Here is a 23,922-nt window from a genome sequence, read left to right as displayed (position 1 = left end):
CTTAACAGAAAAGCAAACTGAGACTCAGAGAGGTAACTTGGTTGTCTCATGTCACACAGCTAATAAGCAGCAGCACTAGGACTCAAACCCATGGCTGTCAAATGTCATCTCAGTGAGGCGGTCCCTGACCGCCGTACTCCAAGGTGCCCTCCACACCCACCACCATCACTCGTTATTACGTTACTCTTTCACTTCTTTTGTAGCACTTATCTCTATTTGAAATTGGCATGTTTGTTTCCTTGGTCTCATAAGCTCCCTTCCAGAACAACTCCCACAGAAGTAGGACTTTGTGGAATTTTTTCACCACTGCATCTCCAATGCCTAAAACAGTGCTGGGCAGATAAAAAGGACTCAGCAAATTATTGATGAATGAATGAAGTGAATGATTGGCTTTCCATTACATCCCGATGCCTAGGCCTCATGCAGGCTGGTTTCGCTCAGCTTTAGTTCCTGTTGGTCTCAACCCTCTTCTCCTCTCCACTGGCTCTGGTTAAAGTGGCCCAGGCTGAGACGTCTGGCGTGGCTAACGGGACTTCAGGAATCCTCTGATACAATCCCTTCATCTTCCAAGTGAGAAAAATGAGGTTCATTGACATCTCCTCAGGGATATGCATTCTCAAGCCTGTTGGTCTCAACACTTCTGTGGCTGTCCTGAACCTGTTTCTCCATCTTCAAAATGAACATAATAACCACCCTGCCTGCTTCACTGCGTTGCCGTAGGGATGATATAAAATAATGTGACTTTCTTAAATCTCACCAACCTCAGGGATCAACATCATGATAACAATCACACATAGTAACCTTGGGCCCCCGTGGTGGCTTCACATATGCTAACTCAGGCTCTTAAAATAGTGAGAGCTCGGGGCGGTCCAGTGGCGCAGCGGTTAAGTTCCGACATTTGCTTTGGCGGTCTGGGGTTCGCCGGTTCGGATCCCAGGTGCACACACAGCACCACTTGGCAAGCCATGCTGTGGTAGGCATCCCACATATAAAGTAGAGGAAGATGGGCACAGATTTTAGCTCAGGGCCAGTCTTCCTCGGCAAAAAGGGGAGGATTGGCAGCAGATGTTAGCTCAGGGCTAATCTTACTCAAAAAAAAAAAAAAAAAAACCAAAAAACTGAGAGCTCTTTGATTTGATCACAATTTAGACACCTGACATATCAACAAATTCTCTCTCAATTTTATACAATTGAAATAATTGCAGATAACAAGACAAGTATGGTTACTATTGCTATATAACAAACCACCTCAAAGCTTACTGGCTTAAAACAGCAAGGATTTTTTTTTATTTTTCATGACTCTGTTGGCTGTGTGCTTTTTGTGCCAACTTTGCCTGGGCTCATGTGTGTGACAGCATTCAGTGGGGTGCGGGGAGCTGGACTCAGCGAACAGCAGAGACAGCTGCGTCCCTCCGTCTTCCTCCTGACCTTTCATCCCGGGCTTCTGCGTGGCATGGCGTTCCAAGAGGACAAAGGTGGCAGCCACAAAGCTTCTTGAGGCCTCAATTCCAGAACTAGAAAACATCAGTTCCACTATATCAAATTTGTCAAAGTCAGTCACAAAGGCCAGCCCGCATTACAGGGGGTGGAGAAGAGATTCCACGTCTGGATGGGAGCAGCAAAGTCCCATGGCGAAGGATTGTGCCTTCTGGAACGGGACGAACTAGCCGCCATTAAAACAACTGTTGAGATTCCGCATTCTGTTATTTTCCTAGAACAGACAAACGTTAAGTATTGATAATAATATAATTCCAATTTCTAAAGCATGAAGGAAAGCAATATTCACATAAACAAAGCTATTCCCAGCTAGCTTTGCTGTAAGATTTTTTACAAAATCAATTCTCCAATAACCTTATTATAAGATGGTTATAAAAATCTACAAATGTTTATCCTTCCGCCTACACATACACACACACCAGGAGCGGTTCTCCGTCCCCACTGGCCATTCCATTTCTAGTTTCCTTTAATGTAAAAATCTTCCTTCTGCTTTCTAGAGAGTTATGGCAGCACTTTCATCACTACCGGAGCTTGGCAGTCACCTAAGTCTCCTACTATTTTGGCCAATTGCCACCTAGAATATTAAGTCCCCTGAGACAAGCTGTCAGGGGCAACACGCTTGAAACCGCCTACTGCATTTTTTTCCACCCTTGTTGGGAAAAGCTAGGCTCCCCCAGGGCGAAGCAATCTCCTCTGGATCTGGGAGGGGAGAAACCCAGGCAGAGCTGGGCTCTGCTGCGCAGCTTCTGGTAAAGTGTACCTGTAAATAGCCAGGTGGGCACTAACTTTTAATGGGGCCTTTTTCGTGGCTCAAGGATTTCTGAAGCCAACAGATTTTTTTTTTTTTCCCTAAGATTGGCACCTGGGCTAACGACTGTTGCCAATCTTGTTTTTTTTTTCCGCTTTATCTCTCCCCGCCGCCCCCCCCCCCCCCCCCCCCCCATAGTTTTATATCTTAGTTGCAGGTCCTTCTAGTTGTGGGATGTGGGACGCCGCCTCAATGTGGCCTGACGAGCGGTGCCATGTCCGCGCCAGGATCCGAACCCTGGGCCGAGGCAGCGCAGCACGAGAACTTAACCACTCGGCCACGGAGCCGGCCCCGCCAACAGATATTTTGTAAGAACTAAAAACTACCTAAATTTATTTGGGGGAATCTTCCTCAATTTTTTTTCTTAACCAGCAAAAGAAATGCAAACTACTTCCTTCTTCTACTTTGAACCATTTGTTAAAGAACTCGGACAGGCTGAGTGCAAGTCCCAAATTACAAATATTGTTGAAGGTAACATTTATTTTTGCACGTCTTGAAAATGTTGCTACCTGTCACTGTAGTCAAAAGAAGTCAAAAATCTGTTGGCAACAAAATGAGCCCAGAATAAGAAAATAATTAACTAAAGTAAGTAAGCTTTCTGAGTTATCCATAAATACTTCTAAATTTGAATTACTATTCACATCAAAACATTACCTCTGAGATTTTACGACTACTGTGTTTGGTACTATTAACTTAGCTAATAACATTTGTTCACAAGTAAGTAAAATGAAATATGTAGAAGGAGAACTTCATGCACAAATAATAAGTCGGCAAATTTTCTACTCAAAAGGAAAAGTAACAAAAAACAGAGTTCTATGAAAAATTAAGGAGAATTTAAATTTATTTTAATTTTTCTATTGAGTCTAATATTCTATTTCTCATTAGTACTTTTTAAATTCTTATAATGTACAATGATTTGTTTAATGAAAGCTATCAAAAGTTTTCATACGAGGAACATGCCAGGGTTCCAATCAATTTATCAATGATCATTATGTTTATATACATAAGTCCACATGTATATTATGAATATAATTTATTTGAAATTCTCCTATATTTAATAAATCGTGAACTTTTGGATAACGTGCACATTTTTCCCATTCCTCTTAATATATTGGGTATAATTGTTCATTTAAGGAACAGTTGATTTTCTTTTTTATGGCTGCTATTGTTCAGATTTTTATTTATATAGTCAGACACGAACTTTTAAGCTTCTGGATATATCTGTCTGATATATCACTTCTTCCAAGGGTTTCCCCCAGGGCTCTATAAATCTGCAATGAGAAGGAAGTATGGGCAAGTGAGTCAGAAAAATGTCCAGAAATGAATCCTTGCTAAAGATTGCACACAACTGAACATTTTGCATTTTAACTTATTCTTACTATGTTATCTCCAAAGGGTCAGGCATTAAGCTTTCACTCGCCCTGATGACCTTAATTAGACTTGTTCCAGATTTCTGAGGACTGTAAAATCAGGAAACTTTCATTTTAAAAAAAATTAAAACCCCCTGGCTGGTTTCCCATAGCACATCTAGCATTACTTAAGACTTTATTATGTCTCTTAGTTGGATAGAACATATCCACAGCTTTAGCCAGGTCTGTAAGAGTCCTGTGACTGATGCCTAATGCGACCAATTTTCACTCTGGCAGAACAAATTCAAGTTCTAACACTAACTTAAATTCCAGTTTCCTTTGGACGCCAGGAATCAGATCCTTTAAGAAGAAAATGTATCAAAGCATCTGCCTGTTAAGCGACATTCCATTTATTTCATCGAAATAGCTGGCAGGAACAATTGACGAAAGTCAAATCTAAAATAGAAAACAAATCGTTTTTTAATTACTGAATTTGCTTTATTCTCTTTTCAGCCTTCTTTCCCTCTTCTCTTCCTTGGCCTCAATTTTCTATAAACTTCCCCTATTTCAGCCGAAGACCACAGACGTTTTTTAAGCAGGAAAAAATGTCTCCATGTACTCTCACACCTACACTAACAATCATACTACAAGCACAGTCCATTAATTGTCGCTCACATTTCTATCACCCTGCATCTGATGAACATTGATGTACTTGGGTGTCTTTCTCTGCACTGTAAGGAAAAATAATAATTTAGATAGAATTCTAAAAGTTGGCATGTTTTGTCAATAGCTTCATTGTTCCTTGTGTCCATTCATCACATCTTGCCTGCTATTGAAATCTTTCCTTACTTTGCAACATTATTAAAGTGTCATTATTAAAGTCATCTCAAAAAGAGATACCCCTGCAACTTCTAAGATACCGTCAACTAAGAATCACATTTTTCAATACTTCAAATTCTATTGTATTTTCAAGCTTCTGAAACAAATGTAATATTCTTGCATATTTCCTAAAATGGAATTTCATGTAGACGATGATGTGACAGGAAAGACGGTGTTGATCTAATGATTGTGGCATGGCCCCTAGATAGCTGTGCTCCTCTGAGAAAACCAGCAACGGTTTTCTTATTATCAGAACACATTAAAGTGCATGTTCTGGAGTCCTACATGTCTAACATTTGAGAGAGAAAAATCACTGGAAAAACAACTTAATAGTTATATTTGTATTCATCTAGTTTCACCAAATATAGTGGGCACACATTTTTTATAAGAATCGCATATTATTCTACAAGGCCACTTAAGGGGTTATCGTATTGTTTTAGTTTTAGTTTTCACAGAAATCAGATTTAATTAAAGCTTCATGAAAAGACCAAAAGCACAAATTATTCCACAGTTCCTGATTTCCCAACCCCTCCTTCAGTAGGAATTACTTAAGTAATTTGAACTGGATAGTTTAAGCTGCTGGAGGTAAAGCTCAGTGAGTTAGCCTCTCTTAACGGAATGCATGCACTGTTTTAGTCATTTTCAATTAATATGAAATACTTTTGCCAAAATATGACTGCCAATGGGAAGCCATCAGTCTGAAGATTTGGAACAACTACTGTTCATTTTATTACTTGTTAATACTTTGCTATAAAAAAATACCATTTAAACCGTTTATTAATGTTATTTTCCATTTAATCACAAACAAACTCAAAGCAAAGATGACTGTTGTGTTGGTTTACCAGACATCCCTGATGAAGCACACACATGGGGAGGAACAAAAGGAGACCCTCGACAGTGTTCTAAACTTCAGGGGAAACTGAAAACAGGGGCATGAATTTATATATCATACTTTACAGGCTGATCAGGGCAAAGTCTGCGCGTGATGTATATTGTGTGTTTGTGTGTTCATGTGTGGGAAAGATAGCAAACCAGAAAGAGAGGAAAAGAGCCACGATCATATGAGAGTTCTCTCTCTTAGGAGATTTATTAAAGGGAAGCGGAGAGAAAGATAACTCTGGACTCTTCTCTCGGGTGACAATACAATATTAGAAAAAAATATACCAGCCATCATATACAATTTACTATAGAACCTCTTAGAAATAAACTAAAGGGAATACAAACTCTGCTGCATCTGCATATATGTATACACACAGTTTCTCTTCTGAAATTTTTATCTCAAATCTGCTTTAAATCAAAATGAGTTGAGCTTCAAACAGGGGCCGGGCGAGAAAGAACCTTCTAAAAACTTTACTCCACCCAGCAAATGCTTTAAAGGTGAACTAACGCGCAGTGTCTCTCACTTACATAACCATGCTCCAAGAAGGACAGCCTCTCCGTACTTTGATTTTCAAAGAAAGTGCTAGGGCTTTTATAGAACAAAGAAGGAAAGCCTTCTCCATTCTTCTTTCCTTCCCTCCCTCTCCACAGTTTGACCACTCCATTTTTCCTAGTTTTCCTTCTTAAATAAGGTCTCCTTTCTTTTGTCTTCCTTCCCTCTTTGTACCTCCACCATCACAGTTTGATTAAAAATGATTTTCCACGTAGGACCCTTAACAGATCAACGTGGGAGGGGGACACCCACAATCCTGGGACTCGGCCCGCCTGACCTGGGCGGCCTCCCCACCTCCCTGCTCTCCTCGCTTCTCTGGGGTTCCCCCGAGGGGCTGAGCACCCCAGCAGGGCGCGCGGTAAGTTCAGAGTTTGCTCTGGCGCCGTGCAGTGTGTCCACCAACTTCTGCTTTTCCCCAGGGAAAACTGCGAGACTTGAAGCGCGACTGCAAGTGCTTCTTCTGGTCAGCTTGGAGGTCTCCGAGCCCCGGGATTGGCGGCCCAAACCCCTACTCTTCCCGCCCTGGGAGGAATCTGAATCGGAGCCAATTCAACGCGCTCGGAGCCCCCAACACCCAAGCACCCACATCTGCTCTGCAGCGCGAGCGAGAAAGCTTGCGTGGAGCTTGCGGGATGGGGCGTGCATGGAGCGGATGGCGAGGAGGGACGCGGGGGACGACCGAGGCTGGGGGAAAAGCGCCGGGAGAGGGGTGCAGTCCGATCTGCCCCACGCGCTGGGGGCGCGGGCTCCCGTGCGCCCCAGGCCAGGCCCCGAAGCGAGCAAACGTGAGCGCAGATCGGCCTCCCTTTCACCAGAGAGCGGGCGTTTCGTTGAGAAGGAAAACCATCCGGAAAGAAAGTCAGCTTGCGCATTTGTTTTGGCGTTTCGTCTGTTTGCCTCCCAATTAAAAAGTGGCCGCCTAGGCGACAGCTTTGCGGTTTTCACAGTGTAAAACGGATTAGAGGAAAAGCTCCAGCCCCTCTCGACTTTCGCTTGCGGTTTGCAACCCCCGGGGCGGGTGTGACCCTGCGACACCTGCGCAGGCGAGCTTCCCCTGCGGCGGCCCGACAGCGGCCCCGGCTTCCCTGGGGCGGGGCCCCGCAGGGCGGAGCCAGGGCTGCGCGCCCGGGGGAAGGGAGGTTCCCACGGTGCAGGTAAACTCCACGCCCGGGGCCTGCAGCCCGCCTCCCCTCCCCCGCGCCCTCCCCGCCCTCAGCTCTACTCTCCGGCTCCAGGTCCTGGGTGTGCTGGTGTCCTGGGGCAGCCCCCGGGGGCCTCCATCTCCAGGACACGGAGGAGGGAAGAGCAAAGCAAAGGAATTTACTGCAGATGGCACTGGAACCAAAGTTGGCGTGTTCCTGTCCTGCTCAGTGCTCGTAGGTTTTCCCCAAGAATCCAGAATTCGCTGAGGACACTTATATCCAAGAAACGATGAGTTAACACGCACATTTAGTTAAAAAGAAAAAAGGAAAGAAAGAAAAACTGCTCTTCTATCCTCTCCACGTTCCCAGATTTCACCAAATAAACCAAGGGTCCGGGCGAGAATAGGCTGAAGCTGGGGCGCCGGAGATGCGCAAGGAGGGGTTCCCGCGGGCGCGTCGCCCCTCCGCGGCCTCTTGCACCCGCAACTGCCCACGAGTTTGCGGGGTGTGGGCGCCGGATGCGATTCCCGGATCGGCCAGTCTCATCCCGAACACTTGGATCCGAAAGATCCGTGGACAGACCCTCGGCGACGCTTTCCTGCTGGCTTTCTGCTTTTAATAAACGAAAATAAAGTTTGCTTTCAGGTTAAAAAAAACGCCGTTTTGGTCTTTCCACCCTGACGCGTGACTTTATGCATCCTTTAAAACCAACGGGGAATCATCAGCTGTAACTGTCGAAATCGATACCGGGGCATCCCCGGAGAGGTCCTGCAGGGAGCAGGGCCAAGGGATTAAGGAGACAGCAGCAGGGACCAGCAGACACCGACCGTTCTGGACAGTCAGGCCCGCTTCTGCGCGGAGACTCGCAGCCGGTGGAACACGGTTGCGGGAGAGGCGAACGCGCGGGTGGGGAACGGGGCTGGTTCCACCTTAAGAGTCGGCGCGGCGCGGCGGCTGCGGGGGCGCCCGGCACCTGCAGGAGGCGCTGCTGCCCCGCGGTTCCGCCCGCGCCGCGGCCGCTGCCGGCCTTGCAGCTCCCGGGCCTCGGTCCCCGGAGGGGGTGGGGACGCTGGGGGAGGAAGGGAGGGAGGGCAACCGTTAGGTAAGGAACCCGAGCCCTCCCGGATTTGAAGCGGCCTCCGTGAGGCGTTTGCTGCAGGGAGCTTTCCGTCATAGGGCCGCCAGAGGAAATGCGGGAGGCGCCCTCCCCTGCCCCCACCGCTTGCCTTCCTGCCTCCCTCCACCTCCGCTCCCGACCCCGACCGTGCCTCCCAGACCCTTTGTTCTTGAGGCTGGGAGCTGCTGGGTGGGGGTTCCCCGGGGAAGAGGTCCCCCTGCGCCACTCGGAAGGGAAAGGACTCTCGCTCGCTTCTCCCCACCACCACCTCTCCATCTGGGTCCTCCTCGCCCCAAGGCCCCTTCCTTCGCGCCCTGATGCTCCCTTCCCGACCCCGAATCCCCCAGCTCGCGATCTCCCGCTCCCAGGCCTTCTCTGTCCGTGTGCTCGCCTCCCTTCCCACTTTTCGGCCACCTCCGAGGTCTCGGGGAAGAGGGTGGGAGAGGCAGGCGTGAGGGGGAGGAGAATCCACGTCGCCTTCGCCTCGCCCAGAATCCCCAGGGACCCGCCGCAGAGGAAGGGGTTTCCCGGCGCCGCCGCAGGGCAGAGAGCCCGCGCCCCCACCGTGTCGCTGCGGAGCCCCAGGCGCCCCGCCCCGCCCCGCCCGCCCGGGCAGCCAGGCCTCGTTGTCCGGACCCAAGCCCCCCAACTGGAGAGAAGGGGACACCCTAGCTCACGCCCTGGGGAGGCGAATTGCAAACGAACGCCCCCTTCTTCCCCGCACCCAGCCTCCTGGGCGCCACCCGCATCGCCTCTCCAATGCGAGCGCCCCCGGGGGCTGCGGCGATTGTATCTGCCTGAGTACAGTTCCGATTGCGCTCAGCTGAATTTCTTACTCGGGCAAAGGCGTCGCAGAGAGAAGCCAGGGGACAGGGATGCGGGGGGAGGGGAGAAGCTGGGGCGGCAAAGTGAGCGGAGAGGTAGGAGGACTGGGCCGGGCGGCCGAGCGGTGCAGGGCCTCCCGCAGCCCCGAGTCGCAGTCCAGAAGGCAGGACCGCCCCGCAGGCCCCCGCCCCGGCGCGGGCGCCGCAGCTCTGCTCGCCCTCCACGTCCTCAGCTCTGTGGATGCGCCATCGCAGAGTGCCATCCACGCACCCCCACGCTCGCGACCCCGGAGGGGGCTCCGCGCAAGCCGGGTCGCAAAGTAGGTGTCCACTTCCCCGCGGAGAAGTGGCCGCGGCCCGGGGCCGTCTTCTCGAGGCTTCCTGGAGTCCCCTCCGGCCTCTCGGCGTGACCCTGGACCTCACTGGCTAGTGGAGAGCCGCGCCAGCATTTCCCTCGGCAGCGGGTTCCCCGGGACACACCCCGTCCCCACCCCCGAGAGCTGGCGGCCAGCTCGGGATGCCAGGCGGCCAGGCGGGCGCCCTGCCAAATTCCGCGTTCCTCTCCAGGAGACGGGGAATTGCGTCCCAGCCTCGGGAAAGCCCGCAGTTTGGGCTGGGGACTCGCTTGCAAAGACCCCCAAGGCGCCAGGGACGCCTCTGCAGGTTGAATTCCTGCTCCGTATCGCTTCAATTTTAATTAATCTTTTAAAACACCGCTGTCACGTCGCTTGCAGAAAATTAATCAAACCTGAATCCTTGTTGCATAGCAAGAATTTCGATCCGAGTCTTTTAAAAAGGACTTGACTTTGCAAAGTCACGTCTTTTACAGTCCCCTCATTCCCCTTTAGCAAGGGAAATATTGCAAAAGTCAAGACATGTTTGTTTGGTTCTTTCTATCTTCAAAATGAAACTTTGCTTATTTCTGATCTTTATTTTCTGTCTTTGAACAAAAAATAACGAGATAAATTGCCTACCTCTATTAATTCAAAATATAATTACTTTGAATGATCTTTGTTTAAGAGCCCAGATAAACTAAGATAATCTTAATTTTAATGTGACACGACCCCTATTTTTCCTTGTGAATAATGAGAATAAAGCAGTCATTAATTAATACCAAGATATCTCCATAGAAGATGGTATCTGGTCTCCCTGAGACACTGAAGCATCAGTTGTATTAGTAATTGATACTGTATAATTGAACATGAAGATAGTCGTCTATTTTTAACCTCAAAGCTCAGGGTTTATTTGGTGATTACTGAGCTCCTAATAATTAATTTTTGTTCCTTCTTGCTGCATAAATAATTCTTCTGATTCCTAGCTCCCATACAACACAGAAGCTTCTCATTACAATCCATCCCTCAAACTATGAGATTGTGAAGCTGTATTGTGCAGCCACTCCTTCCATTCCATTATTTATAATATATTTTCTCTATTTTTATATCTTCCTGTTACATTCCCCTTGCTGTAATTTACCTACTAAAAAATAGGAGACTATATCACTACAATAGCTTTTACTACAGCTTTGTCTTTCTGTGTTCTGTTGGTTCTGTTTAACTTATAATGCTTAAGACTTCCAGTCTTTCAAGTGTCTGAGATTTGAGGATAAATTCCACTGAAGAATCAAAATTTTTTGTATAGTGAAGTTGCCATAGATTATACTCCCGCCTAACACACCGCCCACATTATCTCACACTTTTCTGTGGTTAAAAATAGACTTTGCTCAAACACATTCTGTTTTTCCAACATGAATTGAAGATCAGCTCTCGACAATTTCCTGGGTTAAATTTACACGTTAACACAACTTTTGACATTAAAAAAAAAAAAAAAACTCTCCCCCAAAATAGAGAAGTCTTCCAAATAATGATGCAAATTTAGACACCACCTTTAAGGTATCTAATTATTTCTTAGCATCACTTGGCTGATGATCCTCAATTTTGATCCAGTGGAGGAGAACTATATTTTTCTCATATATGCAAAAAAACTCCCTATATATTTCTCCAGTATGTCTCCCCAAATAAGTATAAAAATTTTATACCACATAAATATTCTTAGTACCTACCCTACCAAACCCTTACACTTAGTTGTCAGTGCTATTCCTAAAGCGATGAAAAGTATATCGGTTTTCCACTTTTATTTCCCCCTTAGAACAATGAAAACTTTAGGTCAATGTATGGTAAAGCAATTCTCTCCTCTTGGATTTTATATTTTCCCACTATAATTTAGACTGAAATGGGATTAAAACAGGATCTAGAGTTCTAATCTTGGTTGATGTTTTGGTGTATTCACCGTAATGAGTCCTATTCCCTGGGGTCATGAAGCTCCCAAATGTCAATCAAGCAAACAGATTCAGAAATGCCATTGTTCGGCTCCCACGTCACTCGCCTTCCTCTCATTTTATTTAACAATACCGGAGTTCTCTGATCAGTCATTCGGAATATGAGGCATTATCTGGGGAAAATTCACAAAGTGTCTTGATCTTTCTTTGGGAGATACTGTTAAGGGGTTTCCGCAAAGCAGAGCTTGTTTATATTTCTGTCTTTGGACCGCACTACGGATGGAAAGAACCAATGAATACAGCTTGAAAGAAAATCATACCGTAAATCCGTCAAAAATTAATTCGTCCAGTTGAATGTTACATTTCTATTTTCGCGCTGGAAGCACCCTGACTTGTCACCAGAGGAGAAGTATGACCGGGTCTGGGTCCAGTTGACATGCCCCTACTTTCAACCCCGTCTATTTTACCCATTTAACAATACTAATGTGTTTAGTCTACACTAGTTAACCAAGAATTTATTTGGGGGCGAGGAAGAGCCAACCTTTGCCCTGGGAGCTCTACCCAGCTCACTCAGACACGTCCGGGAGCCTCCGCAACTCGCGTTTCCCATCGGCAGCCCGGGGTCATCTATGCTTCAGTTCCAACTCCGGGACAATTCCCAAAGCCAAAGGCGTTCAGTGTGTTACTCGCTCCGAGGAGCCCAAATTAATAATCAACTTAACTCATGAGGCTTTGAGCCTTCATCCTGAGTTCCCTGCAGACTCCCCGTGCGGAGCCCGGCTCCTGCGAGGACTTCCATGTAGGGAGGCAGGCGGGTAGGGACGGTTTCACGGGAAAAGCTGTCTCTTGCATCTTTCACCTACAGGGCTGTGGGGAAGGAGGCAAGAGCCAACCCTCCCGCTACGGGTTCTCACATCAGGATGCATCCAAAATCGCGACAGTCGCTCTGGCTGCGTCTGCTGGACGCGCGTTCAAACACAAATGCTCGCGTTTGCGGCTCCATGTCCAAACACACCAGCCTTCGCGCCCCGCGCGTCTCCGCGCACGCTTGGAGCCGAGGTGACAAGGGAAGGCGGCGGAGGTGGGGACAGGGGGTGGAGCTGCTCTCTGGTGGGACGCGATCAATCACTTTAAAGTAAAGGGTTCAAAAGTTCCAACCTCCCCTTTGGAGGGGAGAGGACGAGCTAACCGGGGCCTGCCTCTCTCTGCAGCCCGCGGGTTCCCAGCAGCCGCGCAACCACCGGAGCTCTCGGCCGCCCATCGCCCGAGCCACTTCCCGGGAACACCGCTGCCGCCCGCGCCGCCGGGCCATGTTCATAGAGCTGGCAGGGGGCAGTCTGGCTCCTTCGGGGGCCCGGCTCTCCGTCGGCACGAACCCGCTCCCGCCCGCAGGCCCGGGGCGCGCGCTTTTCCCTTTCTCAGCAAGCGGGAAAGGCCTGGCCGCCGAGGCTGGCGGAGCGCCGGCGGCCTGGCGCGCGGGGCCCTGGCGGAAACCCGAGCTCTCTGCGACCTGCTCTGCAAGAAGGGGTGGGGGAGAGCGCCAACAAGCTGCCCCGGGGGCGGGCCGGGCGAATTCCTCGGAAAAGTCCCTCTCTCGAAAACACCAAAACCTTCCAAAAGATGTGGCTCTGCCCCTCCCCCCGTCCTGCGGCCTTCCCTCCTGTCTGTCCCCTCCTCACCACCGGGCCTAGCCCTCACCTGCAACCCCGCCTAGGCCTAGCCACCTCTCTTCTTCCCCACCCCCGCTTTTAAGCTCCATCTCCTCCCTGACCTTTCCGAGGCCTCGGCTAGGGTAGCAGGGTGCTGCAGAGGAAATGAAATTGTTCTGGAGATTACAGTGGGGCTTTTGGCCAGAAGCCCCCCGCCCCCAACTCTTTTTCTCATGCTTCCATGTTAAGTGCAAACTTGTATTTCCCTTCCCAAGAATAGACAAATTTTCTCGCTTATTTGCAGTTTTGCAAAGTTCTATACACAGATCAGTGAACCTTAAGCGCCTTTTTTTCAGACCCACATTGTGGAGGTTTGTCAGGGTCCCTGGGCAGTGAGCGTAATGACAGGTGAATCCAGCAGCCCCAGGGGAAGCCAGACCTAACCCCCAAGACTTACAATAGGGCAGGGGCCCAAAGGCTGCCCAAGCAACTTCAAGCAACAGGTACCCTCCAGCAGGGCGAGCTTTCAGGATCCCAGAACTTAGGCCCTGGACACAGAACCTGCTCCCCAATGACCTGGGACAGAGGGACCCACAGCATCTTTTCCCACTAGAAGGTTCTTTCTTTCCAAATTACCCCTCAGTCACACAAGGGCAGGAATCTCTGCGATCCGACCACCTGCCCAGACACAGCCAGGCCTCCTTTCAGCCTCAGCAGCCCCTCACCAGCTGTGCTTTCAACCTACTTGTTCTTCCTGACATGGCAAAGGAGGAGAGGGAAGAGAGGAAGAAGAAGATAGTGAGGACCATGCAGAAGAAAAGAAGGCCAAGGGGGGACCATCGTAAAACAGAGCAATTTCTTTCCTATCCAAATCACCCCTAAGTCAGTCCTTCCCACACTCAAGAAAAGAGATAACTGGTTTCAATAAGTCTAGCTTCTCAAAGTAACATTTTGAGTGATATTTTGATTCTGAACCTGAATAGACCCAACCTACTCTCCCCAACCCCAAGAGAGGAAGGAGCCGTGTAGCTTTAGAGAGAGAAACAGATTTATAGGGCCGCATGGCCTCCCTGTGGCCGGTCATCTCCCCACGGAGAGCCCGGGAATTTTGAGCTATGGAGCCTCAGTGCTCTGTTGCACAGCCAACCTCAGTGTTAACCAGGGTCTGGTCAGCCCAAATTAGGTTCAAAGGCAATGGGGAGGCTTGGGGCTCCTTCTCCTGCCTTGACCATTCCTGGATAAGGAGATCTTCATACAGAAATATGGCTAGTCCCTAGGACCATGCTCCAAGTGAGAGGTGGTCATCATAAACGATAACTAGGAGGAAAGAAGACTGGAAGACTGATGGCAGAGAAGGGAGGGGATATATATATACAGGTGTCTGCTGTTGCCGACTCTGGGATTCCAGCCTACTCAGACCTTACAGTCCATCCTCACTCAGCCACCAGAGTGAAATAGAAATCAGCCTCTGGGTTATCAGAGGGAATAGTTAGGGGGGAGGGGGTGCCCTTTCCAACCCCAGGCTAGTTTATAAGGAAGGATATAATGGGTAGGGAAAGATCTGGCAGAGGGAAAGAGAGGCCTGAGCAGCAGCCACAGCCCCCAATCATTCTGAGGAACTCATCCTCATTAAAGAAATCCTTTGTATGATGCTGCATTTCTTTCCCAGATTTGTGGCGACCACACTGAAGGAGGAGGCAGCAGGCAGCTGCGGTGGCTGCCGCTGCTCATGCAGGCATCCGACAGTATGTCCCCAGCAGCACACTTGGTGTCCCCAGTGTGAAGAGCCCAGGCCTTGCCCATTAGGCTGTGACTGAGAACAATCCCCTCGCTCCAAGCAGCCTCCACAGTGACTACCCCAAATCCCTAAACAGATTCCTGGACTGAGAGAAACATAGTTCATAGCATGAATGTCTAAGGGCTGGATTTGGTAGAAAAAAGAACAGAAAATCACACCCAATTCTGAAATCACTAAACAAATCCTGTGTGGGAGTGGGTATTTGTGCCTGTCCATGTGACAGTTTCATACATTCGTACAGAATGACACTTCCAAAATATTTCTCCCCTGCACAGCACCAAAGGCTGTCTTTACATCCTGCTGTCGTGAATCCACCTTCTATAAACCATATTGTGCATTTTCCCCTGGATTTTAATGAAAGAACTGTGCGAGAGTGACTGCTTTGTCCCAGAGCTGAAAACAAAGACTAATACACAGGAAGGGAGCAGCCTTTCCAAAATGTACCCTTCTCTGATTTGGGAGGCAAGCTCCTAGAGTGACCAGCCCATAATTGTGGTTGATATTTAATCCTCTTAGCACAAAGGCCCATCTCTTCACTATGCAGAAGCACCATTGAGATATGACTAACCTTTGGAGTTATATCCCAAACTGGGAGTCCGGGGGCTTAGACTTGGATTGTCGAGGCCTCTTCTAACCTGAACAAAAAGGATCTGAAGAAAATCACATTTTTTTTCCCCTCGCAACAAAGCATTCCTAATCACTTCAGCTTGTTGGTGAATTTTTATTCCCGTGTCCACTTGGGGTATTGAAATCGATCGCTGCAATATTTAATATATTACACTCCCGGGGTCATCTCTCTCCTAAGACCGAATTCTCTCTCCCTCATGCCCTCAACTCAGCCTGGTTTCTACTCTCCCACTCCCATCTGTCCAGGCGCTCTGTTTTTCTGTCCACATCACGCCTTTAATTCTCAGCCCAGCCCAGCAACTTCACGTTTATTTTGTTTTCTGGTACAGAAAATACTGAAAGCTCTAGGCAGCAATGCACTTAAAAGGGAAAATGAGGAGCTCCGTAGATTGGAGAAAATTAACCTGCCACAAACAACCTCATTAAAGAGCTGCCTACCAAGAGTTAAGAATTAATAGCAAAATGGATGGGAAAAAAAACCCTTGAGTGAAGAGACCTTAAAACCGCTTTTCCTGAAAGGTGCATAATTTACAAGCCCAACCTAACATTCGGTTTTATTTCCCTCTCCTAGTGACCTGTCCCATAACCTTGTAATCCACTGTGGGGGCGTTTTTTTCTTTGGTTCCTTTCTTCTTTTTACACACCCATAGGTTTGCAAGTCTGAACACTTTCTGATATTTTTGGTTCAAAAATGCACTTAAATTGTTTGGGGCCTTTTAATTTAGAAAGACACTTTAAGAGACTCCTGGAATACCCTTTGGGAATTGTTAGATGATTTGAAGAGTGCCCTTAAAAGAATTGTGTTTGGATAGGAGGGGGCATGGGGGACTCATGCAGAAAGAAGCATGAAAAACCAGAGTGAGGACATTTTGTAGATTTAGTGTTCTGATGGTGCTGTGGCTTATTCTGCACGTGAAGTTCAAATTTAAGTAAAGCCCATGTATATGGGCTGTAAGTTGCTTTTCTAATGTTTTATTGGGCATTGTATTCTATATTGGCATTTTATATGCATAATCTCATTTCAATGCAGAGCCGCATACTAAATCCTGGGGCAAGCAGATGAGAACGCGGTATGGATATTACACTCAATTTTATTGGCTTCAATGAGACTTTGCACATCGCGATTTCCATTGTAATGGCTTATCTTTGGCTACAATTTTACACATTGACATGCTATTCCTTTGGCCAGGATCCTGAATGAAGAAACCGTGTCAATGGAACAGCCATAATGATTCCATTCACATTATAGCAGGTAACTGGGATCAATGGTCCTAACAGTATTTATAAGATTTCCTGCTTTTCTTTCTCTTAAAAATCATTTTTGCACTTCTTTTTTTCTTGAAGGAGCTCACATTTAAAATCGCCCTTGGAGTATACACTAAATTATTGGTTCAAAATAGGAAGAGATAGGAAATTCACAATCAGGATGCTTCCAATTCATCTAGAAATGCTTCCATTGTGTCAGAATATTATATGTAGCCACATGTTATGTAGGATCAGATTCTATTCAGATAAACCAGCTAGAGATTGATATAAAGGACAAGATCTTAGAAGCCCTGGCAACCTCTCTGAGTCTCAAAATAAGTTATATTTTCTTCCCATTTAAGTTTTACAAAATAAGTTCTATTTTCCTCCTATCCAATAGTAATGTTAAATTACAAACCACAGACTGAATTGTGTAAGATAATATGAAATGCTGACATTTTAGGGAAAGTAGATGTTTCTGGGGTCGTTTTTCTAAAGACGGCAGGAGTGTATAACTAATTTCCTAATTTACCTTTAAATTTACTGTACATAAAGATGTAAAAAGATTTTTTTAAGTGCAAGGATTAAAATATCTGTATTTTCTTAAAATTGTATAAGCAGCAAAGCAATTGAACAATTCAAATGTTAACCAAGCTCTTCTACCTAAAAATTTCCTTATTTGGGGGGGGGGGGGGAGAGAAAAGCACCACTTCTCTTTTTACATTCAGGTAAGAAATACTTGTAGTAGTGATGTATACCCTTTTAATTCTCAATCATATATGTTTAAGGTTGATTTTAAAAGTCTTTATTATTAACAGAAAAAATCAAAACTGGCCTTCTGAAGACCCATTTGCCACATGATGTATCTAACACTTGGAGCAAAGATTAAAAGCATCTCTTCACATTTGCATCTAGCAATGTACTCCATGTTAGAACCAAAGCCATGTATTTATAGAGTTGAGCTCTCCTGGTCTTGAGATACACGCTGTCTTTTATAGCCTAACTGGAATAGCTCTGCACATACAACACAAGAGGCTGGGCAGCCCCGGCCCCTCACCCCAGCAAGGAAGCTCAGGGTCACTGCAGGCTCCCATGCTGCTTCTGTCAGCATTGGTTCACCCCCTTTCCACCTCTGGAGAAAGCCTGGTTAACTATTGGGTAGAGTAGCAATATTGGTATTTCCTCATGAAGCCTTCACCTGGGTGCAAGGGTTAGGTAAGAGGAGGGAAAGAAGAGGAAAAGCTGAGAAGGTGAGAGAAGAGAAAAAAGAGAATATCAAGGAAAAAGGGGAGAAAGGTAAATAAGCCTGGTCATGGTGATTCCTACTATATCATGCAGGTTTTTCTTTGAAGGGATATGACTACTAGGCCTCTGGAAGCTGAACCTTCCACTGGTCTACATATTTGGATCCAATGTAGAGGAAGAAAACTAACCTTCCACATTTGCACCCCTCACAATCAGAGTATTCATTTGAAAGGGAGGAAGAAAGAGAGAGAGCGAGAAGGACAGGAGGGAGAATGAATATAAAATGTGCCTTTATTCCTGGGAGATCCAACAATCTAGGTCCTTTCCAGTCATTTCAGAGACTGGAACCCTTGCCTACTGACCAAGGTGTGGCCTTAAGATCTCTTACATATCTGTGTCATGTCTAACTTTCAGAGGAAAGTGGGAGGGTTGCTGCCTAAGCTTAGTGCGCTCTCTTCCATACTGTTTTTCCTCTCTACTGCTCATCACTTATCCTAAGTGTTGTGTTGTTCCTGGAGCTAACTTAAACTGATCTTAAAGAGGGCAAGCACTAACAATGGAAACTATATTCCAACCTTTCGGTGCCCTACATCCTACATGTGCTTGTCCAACGGCCCAGTCTCCAGGAGACTTGAGTTTGTTTGTTTGTTTTGATGGCTTGGGGAAGAGGACGGGCAGCCACTCAGATGATTTCCCTTCTATTTCCCTCCCTTCCTTCTGAGCGTCCTGGCTCCGGAAAGCCTTTGCAGAACTGTGAGCAGTTGCTCTCTGCTAGACCCACGATATTTTAGGGTCTAAGTCTATTGACTGCTAAGCCTCTTCCATCCAAAAGGGTCAAACACAAACATATTGATGGCACTGATTAGATGAATAACTGGCTCTTATTACAGATCCTCTAGGCTGCCTGCCACTCCCCACCTCTTTCTGTCTTGCTCCAGTCATCTCAACTGAAGGAAGATCCAGGAAGCAGGAGCTAAGGAATCAGGGATGTCCTAGCGTCCTAGGTACTTGGCCGAAATGTTCTTTTCCGACTACACACAGACACACACAGAGACAGACAGACACACACACACACACCCCTACAGGCAGCAGGCTCTCCTAATTCTCTTTTGAAATTCCTCTCCCTCCACCTCTCTGGCCTAACGTCCCTTGTAAGGGGACAACCACTGCCCTTCCCCCAGTTAGGCACCAGTCCGCCCCGCAGCCATGGCCGCAGAAGAATAGAGAGCTCACTGTGTTACAATACGGACAGCTCGGCTCTGGGCGAAGAAGTCAGGGGAGTCAAGTAGTGGCCCAGGAGTGGGTTGCTCCCTGACCAGTAAAAGATTTATCCAACTGGGCAAACGTTTTCTGAGCACCCACTATGGCAATTTTAGGTGCTGCTGTTAGGTCGTAGGAAGAGAGAGAAAGAGACATGGCAGTCAGCGACGCAAGTGTGACAGCAGACCCGCATGGAAGGCATTGACAGGCGTTTAACTCCACACGTTTTGGGGTCGTGTTTTTCCAAACGCACTGAAATGATCTTTAGGGAAAGTCAAATACACATGATGAAAACATCCTGTTTTGAGCAGCAGGGACGGTAGAACCGCAGTTACTGCCCGCGAGTGAGTTCATCAGTCAGGAAAGGGGCCTGGGAGCCCAAGGCTTGAATTTGGTGAATTCGTGCAATTTGGAGCATTTCGACTTAGTATTGATCCGGAAACTCAATTTTGAAAACACCCTCCATCGCAGAAGTGTAGGTTGTGTTATCCCAGTATTTGCACGCATCGATTGGGCTAAAATAAAATGCATCATACTCTCCGCAAAGGAGGAAGAGGCAGGGACAGTCACAAGAGGAATAGCAGAAAGTGCATAGTTAATATGGGCTGTACGCGAATCCGCGAAACAAGTGCTTTAAACCCAGGGGGATTGCACGTAATAGCTAATTTGGTGAGAGAGCTAGAGTGCGCAAGCAGAGGGCCATCTTAGAAGGGAAGGAAGATAGCTGAACATGGGTTTTTCTGACTGGAATGAACATTTCCTTGTGATTTGCATTTGCTAAGGTCCAAACCCTTACGTACCGTCCACCTAACGCAGGTTTTTCCCCCCAGTGAGCTCACGGAGGAATTATCCTCCCTCCGGCTGCACGGTCAGAGCGGCGGAGACGCTGCTTTTCCCCGGACCCACTGGGTAGTAGGTCCTGGAGAGGCCGCGGGGCCCAGCCCAGGGCGGCGCTCTCCGCCCGCCCTCTCGGGCCTGCAGGACCCGGCGGGGTCCTCGCCTCCAAGTTAATCCGAGGAACCCAGCGCCGCCTGTTCGCCCAGACCCTTCCCGGGGCCCCGCCGGCTGGAAAGAGACCTGGAGGAGATGGGAAAAGGAGATAGGAACATCTTAGCTTAGACTAAAGAAATCCTCTTCCTTGTTAAAACACACACACACAAACCCCCAAACCGCTCCTCTTATTTCTCCTGTCTCCTAGTCCATTTCAGGTTTCTAATGATGAGAGCGAGAGAGAGACCGCGCGTGAGAGAGAAAGGGAGAAAGAGAGGGAGCGAGAGATGGAGAGGGAAAGCTTTAAACAAAAGGCGAGGAGGCGCAAGCAGGGGTCTGGAGCTCTCCATCGGGGGCCGCTCGGCCTGCAGCCCCTCTAGCCCCCCGGCCCGGCACTTTCCGGCGTTCCGCAGGCTTGGCCGACCCGGCCCGAGCCCGCGCTCCACGAGGCCGGAGACCTGGAGACAAAGCCCGAGAACCCAGCCCAGCCCAGCGCGCTCGAGCCGGCGCCGAGGCCGGCCTGCCCGCCGTGGTCGAGGCTGTGACCGGAGAGGGGCGCTGGGCCGTCCGCCTCCCCGCGGCCCTCGCCGCCGGGGTCGCCCTGGCCCGCGCCGTTCTCCTCGTCGCACTCAGCCAGCTGCTCTGGAGGCCCGCGAGTTCCAAAGCCGCCTGCTCGTTCGTGAAAGCCGGGCGAGCCTCGCCACTTTCTTCCCCGGCGGAGGCGGCGTCTCCAGGGGTCGCCGCTGCGCTCTCGGCCGGCGTCCGCTTCCGCGCCGGCCTCCGAGGCCGAGCGGCCATTTACTGCCCTCTGATTGCGCCGAGGACCAGGTTAGCTCATAAAGCCTTTCACACTCAACAATGGGGATTTTCTCAACAATTAACAAGAAACAACATAATAAAGCCATTTACAAAGACCTTGCTATTTACTATAAATTAGGCACTCTTTAAGAGACCAGTGCGTAATTTCACACACTTTACAACTGGGGCTGCATTTTAAACACCCGGGAAAACAAGCTCGGTGCACTTTCCTGTGACCCATCTGCGCCGCACCTCTGTTTCCCCTTTTCCTCCAGGAGCAGCTTTGTCTGCACTGCTGCGCTCCAACCGCCCCAACCCAGAGTGCTTTTCCAGGTCACTGTCTCGCGGTTCCCGTTTCCAGGTCATCATTCCACTTTCAGACGCACTGAGAGTTCCAAGGGACAGGGACCACGGCGCCAAGGAAAGCAAGACTTGCCCCCCTGCCATTTTCCCACTTTGGGAGTTCCGCCGGGCCCTGGCCCCGCTGCGCGCCCTCCCCAGAGTCCCGGCCTCTGGTCTCAGGCCACTTCCCAGGAGGCGTCCGCAGCCATGCTGGCTGGCCCATGGGGGCGGGAAGCCCCATCTCGCTGCCACTTGCGTTCCACTCATGCATTTTGGAGGCCTTGGCCAGCCCTCCGCCCAATGCACAAAGCTGGGCCCCCTTTGCCCGGGAAGAGAGATGAGGCCTGGGCTAGAAGGTGAGAAATGGCTAGGCGGTGTGTGCGTGCGCGGGGGTGGGAGATGACTTCAGAACGCACAAAAGGAGCGCAAAGTGGGGGAGGCGGTCCAGTCCCCGAGGGCCAGCCGCGCGCCCTGTCGCCCCCTGCTCCGGGTGGGCCTGGCCACGGGGCCGCTGGACCGTGAGGCTGCGCGGGCGGAGCTGCGGGCCGCGCGCACAGGGGTGCGGGCTCCTGCGCCCGGGGAGCGAGCGGGTCCCAAATGCAGAGGAGAGCAAGATCTGGGCGGGAAAAAAAAGTCACAAAGAAATTTGTTTGCCACCCTGCAAAATGGCGGCATTTAAACATCTTTCTTGGGGTGGTGGCCCAGGCCAGAGAGCTGCGAGCTGCCTGGGGTCAGCGCGGTGGCCACAGCTCGGCGCCCGGGGGAAAGCGAGGGGGACAGGGACCCCGAAGCCCCCTCGGCCCCCGGGCTGGCCCTTCATCCGCTCAGCCGTTCCCTGTCTTCCCTCCCAGCCGGCCAGCCCCAAACCCCGCGCCAGCAGCCCCTGGACACTGACCCCTGTTTACAAACACAGCCTGGGGGCGGGGTGGGGCCGGCCGGAATGCAGGCTGGCGGGGTGGGGGCAGGCAGCTCGCTCCCGAGGACGCCACCAGCAGAGAGGAACGAGGAGTTGGTGCGAGAGAGCGGGCCCGGCAGCTGGAAAGGACTGAACGCCTTGTTTTTGAAACTGTCAATTCCCTCAACCCCTATTGTGAGGGCTTCATGCAAAACATCTCAGGCCTTTTAAAGTAGGAGCTTGTGAGGCCGCCACAGTTTGAAAAGGAGCGAGAAAGGAGCGGGGGCCTAGGGCATGGGCAAAGAATGATAGCTGGGCCCCCCTCCTTTTTTTCCCCCAGCACAAGAGGGCCTGCCAAACAGGTAACATGCAGCCCTCCCCCACCTCCTAGATCTGCCTTACCCCCCCCCAACCCCCCCACCCCCAAGCTAGTTTGCAGAATGCCCTTTGGCCTAGGGAGCAAACCAAAACCAAAGCTAGCATTGAAAACAGTTCTTCCTTCCAGGGAAAGGGAAAATCCTGGGGAAGACCAGGGTGACCAGTGGACTCCCTAAGGTGGATGCCCTGTTCCTCCTTGCCAATTTCCTGAAGTTAGTTGATGGGGAGCCTTTAATCCCCGCCCCCCCATTTGGCTCTAGGGACTTGCGTTTTCACATCCTTTTCAGCAGGAAGTTATTTTCAAGGTGAAGCAAAACTCACCACATTTTCTGTCTTTTGTAGATGCGAACGCTTTATTTTTTTTAATTTTTTAAAATATTTTTACCACGGAGGATTTTTGTTTTTGTTTTCTTTGAGAAAAAAAAATGCTTTTGAGGAATTAGTCTACATCTCTTCCTGCATGCAAACAAAACTATCTTTCTCATATCAGCAGAAACTTGCAATTCTTGTGACTGGAACTTTGAGGAATTTCTAGACCATTGAAAGTCACCCAGACACGGATAAGATAAAAATCCACACACCAGCCCATCAAGTTTGTATTATTGCTGTTTAGTGGTGGCTCCTTGTTGTTGATTTTAAAATAAACAACCATTATTGAGATTACTCCACTGTAATCAAGTAAGCCAGTAGAAAAGAACACCCACTTTAAAAAGTAAATAGTTGAAAAAGAGCAAGCTGCATTTTCTAAAAAGGCAGATAACCTGACTGCGGAAGACAGAGTACACACATCTCTTAAAAAAATAATTAAATCTTCATTTCACAGTCTCATCAGGAAACTACTTTTACAGGAGACCAAAAATAAGCTTGTTTTCCCAAAATGTCAGAGAAAGAGCCCTTTCTTGCATTTTCCTTATGTCTGTGAATGTTGAGCTTTACACACAGGAATCAGTGACCCTGGAACCATATAGTGCCTTAAAAAAAAAAAAAAATTCTATCACCCGAAAACATTTAAATGTAAAAATGCAATCTATCAATGGAGGTAACGTTTGTTTTTCTCTCAATAAGGGTTAACTTTTTGAACAAATGGGACAGTTATAGCATCTTAGAAAATCTAGACATTGTTACTAATCACAAAACAACCAAAATGAAATAAACCTACTGAGAATAATTCCCACAGCAGAATGGGAAAACAGCTAAGGGGCTACCAGAAATTGAAAGAATACCTTGTCTTTGTAAGTTACAGAATACTATCTGGGACACTTTTTTAACAGAAGCCCCAACTCAGGTTTTGCTGTGGTTGGCTGGCTTGTAGTAGTACTGTGGGGTGAAATTTGTGTTGACTATTTAATTTCTTTCCTTTTGATGGTATCAC

At 48.5% G+C, this 23,922-nt stretch overlaps 1 protein-coding gene across 1 annotated transcript; it reads right to left on the bottom strand.

The window, feature by feature from the left end:
• Positions 1 to 1,264: 1,264 nt before the first annotated feature.
• Positions 1,265 to 21,301, bottom strand: LOC111771194 (collagen, type I, alpha 1b-like). The gene is made up of 9 exons (XM_070254856.1): positions 21,188 to 21,301; positions 20,562 to 20,945; positions 20,054 to 20,224; positions 15,339 to 15,405; positions 13,022 to 13,126; positions 12,513 to 12,838; positions 8,949 to 9,474; positions 3,977 to 8,896; positions 1,265 to 1,711 (listed from the first exon to the last, which is right to left on the bottom strand). The coding sequence occupies exons 1-8, from the start codon at positions 21,299 to 21,301 to the stop codon at positions 7,947 to 7,949; spliced, it is 2,643 nt and encodes an 880-aa protein (XP_070110957.1). The 3' UTR covers positions 1,265 to 1,711; positions 3,977 to 7,946.
• Between the last annotated feature and the right edge of the window lie 2,621 nt (positions 21,302 to 23,922).

The sequence above is a fragment of the Equus caballus genome, chromosome 29 (assembly GCF_041296265.1).
Source record: "Equus caballus isolate H_3958 breed thoroughbred chromosome 29, TB-T2T, whole genome shotgun sequence".
Lineage (NCBI taxonomy): Eukaryota > Metazoa > Chordata > Mammalia > Perissodactyla > Equidae > Equus > Equus caballus.
This window is presented reverse-complemented; position numbering and strand designations above follow the sequence as displayed.